Source organism: Arvicola amphibius, chromosome 4 (genome assembly GCF_903992535.2).
Source record: "Arvicola amphibius chromosome 4, mArvAmp1.2, whole genome shotgun sequence".
Classification (NCBI taxonomy): Eukaryota; Metazoa; Chordata; class Mammalia; order Rodentia; family Cricetidae; genus Arvicola; species Arvicola amphibius.
In genome coordinates, this window is record NC_052050.1 from 48256236 (window position 1) to 48271084 (window position 14849).

At 38.8% G+C, this 14849-nt stretch overlaps 2 protein-coding genes across 2 annotated transcripts in view; both read right to left on the reverse strand.

The window, feature by feature from the left end:
• Ankfy1 (ankyrin repeat and FYVE domain containing 1) overlaps positions 1–331 on the reverse strand; it is a 69551-nt gene extending 69220 nt beyond the window's left edge. Inside the window, exon 1 of the mRNA XM_038327625.1 lies at positions 289–331. Within this exon, the coding sequence (XP_038183553.1) occupies positions 289–298 (10 nt within the window). The 5' untranslated portion in view covers positions 299–331. The remainder of the gene's footprint in view (positions 1–288) is intronic.
• Positions 332–5794: 5463 nt separating this feature from the next.
• Positions 5795–14849, reverse strand: part of Ube2g1 (ubiquitin conjugating enzyme E2 G1) — a 72327-nt gene continuing 63272 nt past the window's right edge. The window contains exon 6 of the mRNA XM_038324925.2: positions 5795–6901. The gene's annotated coding sequence lies outside the window, so the exon portion shown is untranslated. The remainder of the gene's footprint in view (positions 6902–14849) is intronic.

Sequence of the window (14849 nt, forward strand, 5' to 3'; positions counted from 1 at the left end):
AGCCTTCCCCAGCCTTGCGGCCGCGCTTCCTCCCAACACCTAGACCCCACTTAGCATTCTCAGTCCACCCAGGTCCCGCGGGGCCACACCTCGGGAGGGGCGTTGCCATAGGAACGGCGCAGCGGAACCCCCGGCCCGAAAAGGTCCGAGACGCTAGATAGGAAGGCTCGCGAGACACCCGGTGCCCCGTGTGATCACACCCAAACAACCCCTCTCGGGGCTTCTGTGTCCGGCCAATGGTGCCCTCACACCTCCGTGCCTTCCCGCGCCGCTCCACAAATATCCTACCTTCCGCCATGTCGGGCCCGGCCCTGCCTGCAGCCTCGCGAGAAGTGCCTGCGGAACGGAGTCAACGAGTCTCGCGAGATCCGGGTGGAGGCGCGGCAGAGGGAAAAGCCTGAGCAGATGAGGGGTGAATGAAAAAGGAAGCTACACCCCGCAGGAGCCAAGGGTTATTTTTATTATTTTTTTTTTACCCCTCACCCCCTCACTAGACATTTTGGAGAATTTGCCAAGCACTGACTGATTTCTCATATTTCAGGGCACAGCGAACGTGGACTACTCTGATGCAGAGACTACTGATCTTTAATTTACTTTGTAACCATGTAAGACGCTGTCAGAAAACTTGAATGACAGCATTTGTTCTGGGCTTTGGGAATTTTATGGCCAAAACCAAACTACAACTTACGTCAAAAATGGCACGCACACTGGCTACTGAAGTAGGGGTCGCAGAAACTGCAAGGCTCTGTACTTATTAAAAATCAATGTTATACAAGCAAAATTGTGAGATCCCTGAGGTCAGAGTTATCAAGCCAAATAACACTAGGAACCAAAAACACCCAGGACAGAGCAGAAATGAAAAACAACGGTAATAAGATGTTGGAAGATTAAACAAACAAACAAACAAAACAAAAAGACTGTAAACCAGGAGCTAAAACCTTTGGTGAATGTGAGAATGATTATATTATTTAATAACAACAAAATAGAGATGTGATATACCTAGATAACATTAGTTAGCTTATTCAAAACTTTTTTGGTTTTCGTTTTTTGGCTATAGGATGGGGAGGAGAATTAAGACAGGGTCTCTTTAAGTACATAACCTTGGCTGTCCTGAAATTCACTAAATAGACCAGGATGGCCCGATAAAACATCTGCCAAACTCTGCCTCCAGAGCCGGGATTAAATGCAAGCACAACCACACCCGGTTTAAAGATTTACTTGGTTTGCTTAACTACCTTGTATAATTACAACATGTGAGGCCTGCCAATCAACCAAAAGGCTTCTTTAATTCAGGAGAATAAAAATAATGTAGCAACAGTTAAGGAAGTGGTGCCATAGAGGACGGTAAGAATTTTAGGAAGATCTGCCACAATTAAAGCATTAGTGGGGTGGGTAGTGAATTTGAAATGAGATGGAATTTTAAATTTAAATCCAAAAATTGTAGGGTCAAGAGTTAAAATTCTGAGAAGGGGGGAACCCCTGGCTGATAAACACCTAGAAAAAGTAAGAGGGGAGGGTACTAAAATACATTAAGAACAATTTTGTACTAAAAACACATGTTCCAGGCGTAGCAGGAGACTAGAGAGTGAAGAAAGCATAGGCAGGGCAATGTTTAGAGTGGTGGCTCTGGGTAAGTGGCATGTGGGTAAAGAACACAGTATTAGTCAATTTCAATAGAAGTGCCAGTGATCAAATCTCCTGTCTGCTGATGGCTAGGTGAGCCAGCCTCAGGCATAAACAGACTCCTCTATATGGAGTCCCCTAAAAAGTCTCAAGATCCTAACACTAAAATGACTTAAATGGCTGCAAAGTGCTGACATCTGTTCTGCAGCATGTTTTCTCTGTCTTCCTTTGCAACCTCAGTAAATTAACCTGAGCCTGTTTCTCTTTTCGCTTTTTATGACAAAAGGGCTCACGTAGTCCAGGCTGGCCTAAAGCTCCTGATACTCCTGCCTTCACTTCCCAAGTGCTAGAATCAGAGGTATCCACCACATCTAGCTCAAATTAGTTTCTTCTCGAGATACCTTGGATGATCTTTTTAACTTAACAAAATCTGCTATCACGGAGGTACTTGATTGTTTTAGTTTTTAGTGTTGTTAGGAATGAGGTTGTGTGAGCATTCAAGTGCTGGATTTCTTTTATAGGGTTTGTGTGAAGGTGTAGCATGTTGCATGTACCTTACTCATTTGTTCTTCACCTTATTTTATTGAGAGGGTCTATGTATGTATGTATCCCTGGTTGTCTTAGAACTCTCACTATAGACTAGGATAGCCTCAAACTGGAGGCCTTTGCCTCCAGCATGCTAGGATTAAAGGTGTACCCCAACACACCCTGCTCACGTTTTGATAGTCTTTCACAGAAACAGGAGCTCACATATTTGGATGGACTGACAAGCCAAGCAGAGACCTCCTGATCACTTCCCGGCACTGGAATTTTAGGCAAGAACTGCTGTGATGGAGGTCTGAACTCTGGTCCTCATATTTACATGGTAAACACTTTACCAAACTGAGCCATCTCTCCAGACCTTTGTGTGTTTGTGGTGTTAGGGATTAAGCCCAGGGGTTTGAATGTTAAGCAAGTCCTTTGACACAGGGTAACACCCTCTGCACTACAATTATTTCTAATGAATACTGCTGCAGGAAGAGTCATTTTTCTTGCCAGGATTTTCTGTGCAACTTCTGTCAAAGTTCTTTAATTCATATGTGAACAGGATTCAAAAGTCTGTGATCCTATCATTAGAGGTCAGTGCATAGGTACCAATTCAGCAAGCCAAAAAGTCTAATCCTACCTTGGCAGCCAGACTGCACACCTGAAATCAAACACCTGGAAATACCATAGCCAGAAAGTAAATTTCTCTGCAAACTAAATTCTGTTGAGTTCTACAGGCTTCCAGAAAATAAAGCTTAAATTGGTTACTCCTGTATCTTCGTGAGGGCAAGGAGGAAAAAAATTCCTTGGAAGCCTAGGGCCTAGCACACAGAACATAATAGTTAATAACCTGTTAGTTTGCATTTGAAGCAACATGAAAATGACCTACTTTCTATTTACCTAGGAATGATGATTAAGTATAAAATTGAATTCACAGGCAACATCCAAACTCTTCTATAGTAACTTCATTCCAAAAATATTTATCAGAATTAGAATTTTCTTTATGTTTCTAATTCAACTCTAAGATATCTGGCTCCATATTCTTTCGATCTGTAAAATAGAGGCTAAACAGTCACTAGGAACTTATAGATGATGCTCATCTATACATCAAGTCTGTTATTAGTTCCAACACTAAATGAACATAAACTAAGGACTCAAGAAAGACAAGAGGCTAGCTAGCTACTGTTATCTATAAAAGAAAGTGAGCAGGGGAGTGGTGGCGCATGCCTTTAATCCCAGGCAGATCTTTATGAGTTCAAGGCCAGCCTGGTCTACAAGAGCTAGTTCCAAAGTTACAGAGAAACCCAGTCTCAAAAACCAAAAAAAAAAAAAAGATAAGAAAAGAAAGAAAGTTCATTCTTGTCTCTTTTGCCACCAAATCTCACCCAGTAGGAATGGCAATCTGCTTGGAGGGTAGGTGGTCTCATCCAGTTCACTTTTGAGTCTAGGTTTCTCATAGATTAGCTGATCTTTAAGGTAGAGCTAGCCTAGTTTAAGCAAGACAGATTCCCAATAATGTTCTGCCAACTGTTCACTTTAAGCTTCCAACTCACCATGAACTGAAATGATGTTTGAACATATATTGGAAATATAAATAACCAGACTGGAAGTCAAATTTTAAATCCTGTTTTCAAATTTCATCTTTAAATAAAGCTTTCTGATAGCTATCAAGGATTCTGTATGTACCATTTGATATCATATGCTGTTTATACAGAAAGCATCGTACAGCTTCCTTGAGACCTGCACCTAAAACCAAAATAGCTCATAATACAGCCTCTAAGTCATCATTTATTGATTTATAGAGCACCCATCACATGATTAAGGTGCTTTACAATACAGTAAACATCACAACAAAACTCACATAGTTAAATACAGTCAACAAATTACAGAACTAAAAAAAACTGGAATGAAGCAACATTATGTCAAACTTCAAAAATGTTGAGAAGTGGCAGTACAAAAAGAAGGTAATTCCACCAACTAGAGACCAGACAAAGATACACAGGCACCAAGACCCAAAATGGGCAGGCTTGAAGAGAGTGAATGAGCATATAAATAAAACTTCACAACTGGGAACAAAGGCCATTAAATGATACTATGACACCCAGGTGATCAGAGAACTAATAGAAAAACCAAACGTTCAAGCGTCACCTTCTAATGACAAAGAAATCACTGTGTGGATTTTAAACTCATAAGGCCATAAAGCCACCAATATCATCTCATTACAAACATAAACTGAAATTTGCAAGCCTCTACAAGAACTTGGAATAAAAGAAGTAACAGCCAACAGTTCTAAATCTAAAGAACTCTGTAGATGTAGCTGATGGCTGACATAGGTGGCAAAGGTTTGGGGTAAGGATGGAACTTTTTCTAAAACAGAATTGCCTCACACTAATGATGCATTAGTTAGATAAAAGCCACCTGAGTGTGAGTTTTAAATCAAATGTAGAGGCATTTAAATCCACATCATCAGATGAACACTAGAAAAGGCACAGATGACATCTCTGATAGGAAAGTAAGCCCTAACATTTAGGCTTCTGTTTCATATACAGAAGATGGTCTGGGCACCATGAGGGGAAAGAGCTTCAGGATAAAGGCAGTCACTCTTAGCTCTCCAGCAGTCCTTGCTCTAGCACAAAGAACCACACGGTTATCCCAAAATAAGTACATTACCGTGGCACTTGTAAGTTCAGAAATAGCTGTCCCTGAGTTACTAGGTCATTTACTATTGCAGAGCAGTCAAACCCTGGATTTTAATTCAACTGTCAGCTAGAATCATAGCAATAGGGGAGCAAAAATTCCACATTGCCAAAGCAACCACTATGAGGACAATTTCTGAATGGAGAGTGAAGAGGATTGCATTCCCAGGCCCTTGTAGGAGGACAAAAGCACTGTAGGATAACTTCTAGTCTGGGGGGAGAAAGGGTGTCTAAAAGTTCTCAACGAGAACTGGGCTCCAGTGAAATCAAATTAAGGTGTTCACAGTTGCTACACACTTAAGGGTTTTGACAATGTTTACGAGATTTTACAATGCTCCCGAGAAAACTTTGATTTAAAAATGGTGCTGTATCATAACTACATCCTTGTCCATTTCCACTCTACTTTAAAAAAGACTTAAGAGATTGAAAGGTCTGGCTTTGACAGGAAAACTTTTATTCCCTCTTCTGATAAAAGCCTTATCCAAACCCCATGGAGCAGAGGCCCACCTATTCTCACAATCAAACACCATCAAGTAACAAGTACAGTCATATGCTCTAGCTCTTATATGCCAAACATTACTTTCCATTCTTAGTTAAAACCAGACAGGAGCTCAGGCCTGTCTTTAACACTGAACATACTACTATTACCCATCACTGAAGTTGCTTTAGAAACTGTCTAGAAAACATACTTATGCTCAAACAAACATCTAAGTGCACTATGTCAGTGACAAAATCTGTGTGTCAGTTAGCAAAGACTCACCCTATAATGGTTTCAGATTCAAATAAAGAATCTAGACAGAACCCAATAAATATACTGCCATGGCCATGAGATTTTCAAGTATTAAGTTTGTTTGCATAAGGAATCAACCTGAGATTTTTCTAAACTGCACTTCTCTGGTATTTAGTACTATAGCCTTCATTTAATACAATAAAAGCCAACACCTTGACAATTATTGGAAAAAATTATATTTTGGAAGAACTCACTACATAAGGTGACAAAAATTCCAAAATCAAATTACATGAAAATATACATCGCAATTTCTTTGTACAATAGGTGAGGAAAATCTGCAGTAAAGAACAAAGAAATGTGAAGGACTAAGGATAAGGGTAAGAGGACAAATAGCATTTTTAATAGCAATCCCAGATGTAGAAAGCCTGTAGTTGTGCATGCTTTATTCATCCAACCTTAATATTAGGCAACGTAAGGGCAAAAATAAAACCAAATCTGGATTTTTGCATTGTCTGGAATAAATTTAACTAAGTTGAACTTAGTTAAAACAGACCTTACTTTTTTTTTCTTTTTTTCTTTTAAAGTTCTCAGGAGATAATGACTAGGATCAAGAGCTCTCAACAGCCAGAAAATGTTATTGCTACATCCAATCCAAGAGATGGGTGAATCCAAGTATAAAAGGACAAAGCACCTAGTGATGACCCCACTGAGGTCATCGCGAAAAATCAAGTAATTTACTAGTATTTCAGTATTTTAACTAAGTGATTTGAGAACTTTCTGGCAGATAGAAGAGATAAAAGGAAAGGAAAGTGTGACAAAACAAAGAAAATACAAAAGATTAGTAAATGGAAAGAGTGTAATGAAGACTCAATGGTTTAAAGGAAATTATATGGAAACTTTTAATCCTTATTGGTTTTCACCTGACATGCTTTAAGGAATCTTTTGAACTGATGAGAAACGATGAACAGGAAAAGAAAACCTGCTAAAGTCTTTTAGAATTTACACGATTCTTATTCTACTACAAGAAAGCATTATTTGGTACAAGGTGTGTTTGTGGATGTACATGAACAGTATATATATTATCCGGATCATGTTGTGCTATGTACAGGTCTTTACAATTCTTCCTGAAGGTTAAAACAGTTCATTAGAATTCAAAATGCGTAATCATCTGTAAGTTGGCACTTGTTAGGCTCTTCTCAGCATTAATGACTGGCATGTTTTATTGCAGCCCAGTTCCAGCCAGAGTTTGCCAACTTGTTACAACAGAAGTCCAGCAATAGGTGGGTAGAGTGCAGGAAAAACAGTGCCATGTTTCTCAATTGGAGACCTACAACAAAAACAAACAGCATTATTTAATAAACTACAAATAAATAATTGAACAGAACTTATTACTTATATTCATAATTTTATTTGAAGTTTACTTATGTGCTTGTTTATCATATAGTGGCTGCTAACCACAAATAGTTATACACTTTTACATTTAAATTATGAAGCTAAAAGAAATTAAGGGGCTAGAAAGGTAATACCCACCTCTAATCCCAGCCCTCAAAGTTGAGACCCCCAAAATCATGAATTTGAGGACAGCTAGGGTTAAACAGCAAGACCTTGTCTTTAAAAGCATAATGTTTATGGGTTGGAGTAATAGCTCAGCAGTTATGAACATTTGTTACTCTTAAAGAGAATCTGAGTTAGACTCCCAGCACTCACATGGTAGCTCACAACCATTTGTTTCAGGGAATCTGATACTTTCTAACACACTTATAAACATGCAGGCAAAACACTCATATGTAGATAAAATAGCTATAGAAATGTTTTAAAAATAAATATTTACAAGTTTAAAAGTCAATTTCAGATATTTGGCCATGCTGGCCTTATGTGGCTAGTGGCAGTCATACTGAGCAATGTAGATATTAATTAACCAGCTACATTTTACAGCAGCATTTCAGATTATTCAATATTCCAAATATTTCCAAATACATCACATCCAGAAATCACAAATGGATTATTTAAAAGTAATTTGGTGTTGGAGAGATGATTCAGCAGTGAACAACACATTTTGCTCTTACAGAGGACATGAGTTAGGCTCCTAGCACCCAAGTTGAGTAGCTTGTTATATCAGGTCCAAGGGATATAAAATCTTGGGTCTTTGTGGACACCTGCACTTATGCATACACGCACACACACACACACACACACACACACACACACACACACACAATTTAAAATTAGTAATTAAAAGTAATTTAGTAATATTGATGTGTAGAAAAACAATTTAAGGGGCTGGAGAGATGGCTCAGAGGTTGAAAGCACAGACTGCCTTACTGAATGGAACCAGGTTCAATTCCCAGCACCCACATGGCATCTCACAGCTGTCTATAACTCCAGTTCCAAGAGACCTGACATCATCACCCAGACATACTGCAGGCAAAATACCAATGTACATAAAATAAAAATAATTTTTTTAAAAAAAGAAAAACAATTTAAGAATACTTTTCAACTTGCTTGATTTTAGCCAACTTTGTACGTTCACTTCAAACCCATTTTTCTCACAGAATCTCCCACAAATGATAGCCTCCAATCCAACAGAACACACGCAGGGGCTGGAGAAAGTAGTTAAAAGCACTGACTACTCTACCAGAAGACCTGGTTCAGTTCCCAGCACCCACATGGTAACTTAACAACTGTCTGTCACTCCAGTTCCAGTAACAACTGGTGTCGTCTTCTGGCCTCCACAGGCACTGCACAAATATGGTGCACAGACATATGTACAGGTAAAATACTCAAACATATGAAATAAAAACAAATGTAAAAAAAAATTAAAGAAACACATTAAAAAAAAACTACCATCTTATCAAATGCTTATGATGTGCCAAAGTAGTGTTTTGTAAACCTGGATAAATAAAATCATCACATGACATTTCCCCCTTTTGCAGAGAAAAGTAAGATTTGATCACACAGCTAACATGATAGCTTCTATTCAGAAAAACACAAGGATGAAATTATTTTAATCCTATTTAAGAGTGGCCATTGCAGAGCCTTTACTCTATTAATATGTGCTTTGAGTGTAGGACAGGGACAGAACACAAAGATAGCTCCCATTACCACTCCATTTTAGACCATGTGTCTTAGCTGCTTTTCTATTGTTATGATAAGACACCATGACCAAGGTAACTTATAGATGAAAGAGTTTATTTGTGGCTTACAGTTTCAGAGGGTGAGTCCATGACCATCATTGCAGGGAGCATGGCAGCAGGCAGGCAGGCATGGCGCTGAGGCAGTAGCTGAGAGCTTACATCCTGATCCATAAGTAGGAGGTAGAGAGAGAGAGCTAACTGGGGATTCTTGGGCTTTTGAAACCTCAAAACCCTCCCCCAGTGACACATCTCCTCCAAGAGGGCCACAACTTCTAATCATTCCCAAACAAACAATTCTACCAACTGGAGACCAAGCATTCAATCCTCGAGTGGAAGGGGCCATTCTCATTTAAACCACCATAACAAATATTCCCAGAAACCCATATCTAATGCCAAGCACAATTTTGGATAAAAGCAAGTAGAAGATCTCTAGGGAGTCAAGTAATAAAATTTAAATAGAAAAGCCAATTCACATAAGACAAAGTTTAATCAATCTTATTAAGCCAAGAGTAAAATTTATCTTACAATCACCCCAAAATTCAACCACATCAAAAGCTCTACTGAGCCAGGCAGTGGTGGCTCAGCCCACACCTCAGAACACAACACTTGGGAGGCAGAGGTAGGCGAATCTCTATGTTTCAGGACAGCCAGGGCTACACAGAGAACATTCATGCCAAAAAAGCCTGCAAAAGCTCTACTGGAGGAAGAATGGTGTGAAACAAATCTGCAGTCTTACATGTGCCTGATTTACAACTTAAGAATTCCTAGGACTGAGTCTAAAACATACAACTACTGCTAAACTCCTTGGCAAAAGAGTTGTACTAATCATTTGTCTACCTTACCTCTACAAAGAATGAGATTCGCCAGTCAGGATTATATCACCTTCCTCAGGGTGACAGTTTACTATTTGTAACAGATACATGTGTGTAGAAATATGTCTCAGTAGAAAATACAAAGATATATACTAAAACTCAAGGGACAATGTTACACAACAGAAGTGTAGTTTTGAGGTAATGTCACTTAATGTTTCTCCAAAGTTAGCACTTGGCTAACAAATCTCCCAGGTCTAAAAGAGAAACAGGTACAGAGTGGGACATCCCATAATCATTTCCCTATGATATAAACAATGAGAAATTTCAGGACCAAGAACAGTTGACTGGAGATGCTTCTTTAAAAAAAAAAAGCTTTAAAAAATTAAAGAGACACATAACTGCCAAGTCATTGAACACCGAAAGTCAGGCAACTAAGCCTTTTAGTATCAAACACACGGCTATCAGGAGCATTTCAATGAATTAGGATAACCTTGTCAAACCCCTTTCAGTTAAATTAGGTTCAAAGAAAAGTTTCTCTCCAAAAATCTTTAATTTTTTTGCTAGAAAAGATAAATGTAGGAACTTAGTTATATCAAACAATGATGTTGAACTAAAAGCCATGTAACCATGTCCTACTTATTAACTTCTAGCGGCACTGTTAAGTAATTCATACTTTCAAAAAAACTACAAATAAGCCGGGCGGTGGTGGCGCATGCCTTTAATCCCAGCACTTGGGAGGCAGAGGCAGGCGGATCTCTGTGAGTTCGAGGACAGCCTCGTCTTTAGAGCTAGTTCCAGGACAGGCTCCAAAGCTACAAAGGAACCCTGTCTCAAAAAAGAGACACCCCCCCCCACAAGAAAAGGAGGGAGAGAGAGAGAGAGAGGGAGAGAGAGAGAAAGAGAGGAAGTCCTATAGTATGTTTAGTAGAGTTTTCACTTTTCCCCTTTATTTTATTAGAATCCAGGTAATCAGAGAGGCTCAATAGTTCAGGACTTTTTCTTTTTTTAATTATATTTTATTTATTCTGTATGCCCTGGTATACAGGTTAAAGTCAAAGGACAACTTGTTGTAAGTCAGTTCTCTACCATGTGGGTCCTAGAAACTAAACTATTGTCAGGCTTTGGACAGTCAGTTTTAACCACTGGACCAACTCAATAGACCCATTCAGAACTCTTGATCTTAAGCAAATATAGAATTGAATTTTTAAATGATCTAAATATGAAATTCACCAAATCCTTAGGATAACTACTTGGAAGTACATTCTCAAACAGGAAATAGACTATGACTACTTGGGAGGGACAGAGGCAGACACAGATATATATACACACACGTATTTTTAAGAAATTGCTCTCAGAATTCACAATCCAAATTTCTAACTAGGCAAGCTTTTCTTTTGGTTTTTGGAGACAGGGTTTCTCTGTGTATCCCCGGCTATCTCAGAATTCATTTTGTAGACCAGGATGGCCTCAAAATTAGATCTGCTTGCATCACCTGCCCCTACTTTTTTACCGAATGATTTCTTTGTACTTTCATGTCTTTGTGTGTAAGCAGGTCACAATGGAAGCCAGAAGGTGTCCGATACTACAGAGTTGGAGTCACAGGCAGTTATGAGCTATCTGATGTAGGTATTGAGAATAGAACTCATATTCTCTTTTGAGTAGTATGTGCTCTTGCTGTGCTTGAGTCTTACAACACTTTCTAATTGCAGATGGTGGGGCTTAAATCTACTTATGTGGGGTTTACACATAAGATCAAAGTGAATCAGGTATAGGGGTACACACCTTTGATCCCAAAACTTGAGGTGGAGGTGAGTTCCAGGTTAGCCTGTGCTATGTAGAAAGTCTCTGCCTTTAAGGAACTCAAAGGAAGTGAGCCAGTTTTACTGGAGGGGCTTGCTGAATCAAAGGTAAGCATTACATTTTGATGGCCTTTCAGAAACCCCCAAAACTACAATCCATCATGTTCAAATAACCACCAAGAATTGGTGTCATGAAGCCAGTCCCCAGGTAGTAATCTAGCTATGTTTTATCTGTAGGCAACATTTCCACCAGGATGTTTCTTATGGACAGGAGGCAGTAATATCTACCACATTTAGTTCTGAATCCACTCTTACCCTCTTCCTGCTCTCTCTGATAAAACACCTGCCATATTATGAGGTGATTTCTGATGACCACCATGTGACAAGAATCAAAAAAGAAGATTAGAGAAATAGCTCAGCAGTTAAGATCCTTAGTGGACTTCCAGAGAATTCCTGTTCAGTTGCCTACACAGTAACTCACAATTGTCCGTAAACTCTGATTCTAGGAGATCTGGAAACCCTGTTCTTGCCTCCTTGGGCACAAAAGGCAAAATATATGTAAATATTATTTTTTGATTAAAAATTAAATTTAAAAAGGAGCCAAAGGAGGACTCCAGCCAACACCCAAAGACAAGTATATACTGCACACAACTACCTAAGTAAGCACTGATACAGATCATCCCAGCTTGTCTTAAGGTATCTTGACTGCACAGTCTAACCATCAACATCTGTACGTGTCCTTCAGCTATGCGATAGACGTAAAGTCAGGAGTTAAATAAGCCTAAATGTAGGGGATTGAGTGGCCCTCAGAAGCATAAGATAACAAATGTTGTTTGAGATCACTAAATCTGGAACAATTACAAAGCAATAAAGAATTGGTATAATACCCTTAGCTATGATGCAAAACAACAGAAACCATCATTTTTAGTGGCATACAAAGTAACAGTGTTGATCTGTAGAAAACAGATTTGCTTCTTTTCCTCCCATCTTAGGATCCCAATCTCAATCAAAAGATAAGACTTACAAAAGACAGGGCAGAGAAACTAACAAAAAGTGAAATAAAGTCTAGGTCAAATGTTTCAGAAACATTACAAATTTCAAGGACTTTTGAGTAAATATTTTTAAACAGTTTTAAGCTTTATGCTCAGCAAAACAAACAAACAAAAAACAGGACACCGAAGTATGCTAACTTCTAACTCTAAAATTTGGGGTAGGAGTGTGTGACTCAAGTGTTAGAATGACTGCCTAGAATGCACAAGACCTGGGGTTCCATTCCCAGAACCACAAAAATATACATGAGCCAGCTGTGTGGGCACATAGCTTTAATCCCATCACTCAAGTGGCAGAGGCAGGAGGATCTGTGAGTCCAATGCTAGCCTGATCAACAGTGAGTCAGACCAGCCAGGACTACAAGGCAAGAACCTATCTCAAAAAATAAACAAAGCAAATAAATATGCATATATATATATATACACAAACATATAACCATACAAATGAATATAGTATAGTATCTTAAAACTGGTGGTATGTACAGCAATATACATGAATTACGATTTGCTGAATGTTACAATGCCAGCAAGACAGTGCAACAACCCAGTTCAAGTCCAACAACCGCAGCTCAATCCCTGGGATACATGTGGTATAAAGAACAAGTTCCCATCAAGTTGTCCTCTGACCTCCACCTTTGTGCCATGGCATATACACCTGCCAATGCATTAGAATTTGTATACACAGGCATACAAAGACACAAATAAATACAAGAAAATGTTTTAATGCTTTATTTATTATTACTTTTGTGTTTTTCACACAGGAATTTAACTAGTCCATGCTGACCAGGAATCCAAAATGCTCCAGTCTAGTATATCAAGGTCTGGGATTATACAGGCATGTATCACTACACCTACCACACATTTCATAGTTTTAAACACCCCAACATTTAATTCAAATAAAAAAATGTGATCATCTCATCTATCTACATAATGTCTTTTTCTACCTCAGATGGGGTCCTTCATCTTTAACTCCCTACTAGGTAGAAGATAATAGTGACTAGAGAGTTAGAGAAAATGTACTCTACTGGCCTTATTAAGAAATAAAAGGCCAGCTGGGAAGTGGTGGTGCACGCCTTTAATCTCAGCACTCAGAAGGCAGAGGCAGGAAGATCTCTGTGAGTTTGAGGTTAGCTTGGTCTACAAGAGCTAGTTCCAGGATAGGCTCCAAAGCTACAGAGAAAACCTGTCTCAAAAAAAAAAAAAAAAAAAAAAAAAAGGAAATAAAAAACCAAATAAAAAAAAGCTGCCCAATGGTGTTAGCAATGTATTAAAAATAAGGTTTTGCTTTTAATAATTTTGAGATAGTATCTCATATATTCCCTGCTGGTCTTGAATCTGCTACATAGCCAAAGGTGACCATGAACTTCTGGTCCTCTTGCCTTCCACTGCTCCAATGTGCAACATCTGGTTTTATGTTGGGGCTGGAGATCTGTTGATAGTTTTTGTTAACTTGTCATAAACTAGAGAAGCGGTTCTCTACCTGTGAGTTGGGACCCTTTCACAGGGATCACCTACCATCAAAAGGCACAGATATTTACATTATAATTCGTAACAGTAGCAAAATTATACTTATGAAGTAGTAATGAAGAAAACAGTTTTATCGTTAGAGGTTACCAAAATATGAGAACTGTATTAAAGAGTTGCAGCATTAGCAAGGTTGAGAACCACTGGCCTAGAGTCACCTGGGAAGATTAAACAGCAGTTAAAGAATTGTTTTCATCAGATTGACCTTTGAGAATGTTTGGGAGGCATTTCTTGATTAATGATTAATGAGGGAGGGGCCCAGCCCAATGTGGATGACAAGTGGTCCTGGGTTGTTTAAGAAAGCAGGCTAAGCCAATTATGGTATAAGCAAGCCAGAACAGGCATTCCTAATTGTTTCCATTTTCAGTTCCTGCCTCCAGATTCCTGCCCCAGCTTCCTTCTATGATGGATTATAACCTGTAAACTGAAATAAACCCTTTCTAACTCTCCTGGTATTATTGTTATTGTTTGTCAACTAGAGTTATTTGGTAAGAGAAACCTCAATTGGGATAATGCCTCTATTAGACTGCATGTAGGCAAGTCTATAGGGCATTTTCTTGATTAATGATTGCTGTGGGGGATGAAGGTGGTAGCATGCCTAGACATGTGGCCTCAAATTGTATAAATAAGAAAGGCTGAGAAGTAATAAGGAGCTAGTCAGTGAGAAATTTCTCCATGGCCTCTGTTTCAATTCCTGCTTCCAAGTCCCTACATTAAATTCCTGCCTTTATTTCCCTCAGTGATGTGTTGTGACCTAAGAGTTGTGAGAATGAATTAAGCCTTTTCCATCCAAAGTTGTTTTTGGTCATGGTGCTTTATCAAAGCAATAGAAACTCTAACTAATCAAGACGTCTACTCAACAAGTGGTATATTACCACAGCAACAACAAAATATCTAATTAGACCAGGACTGAACCCAGGATTTCATGAATACTAAACAATAAATAACTCTTAACAA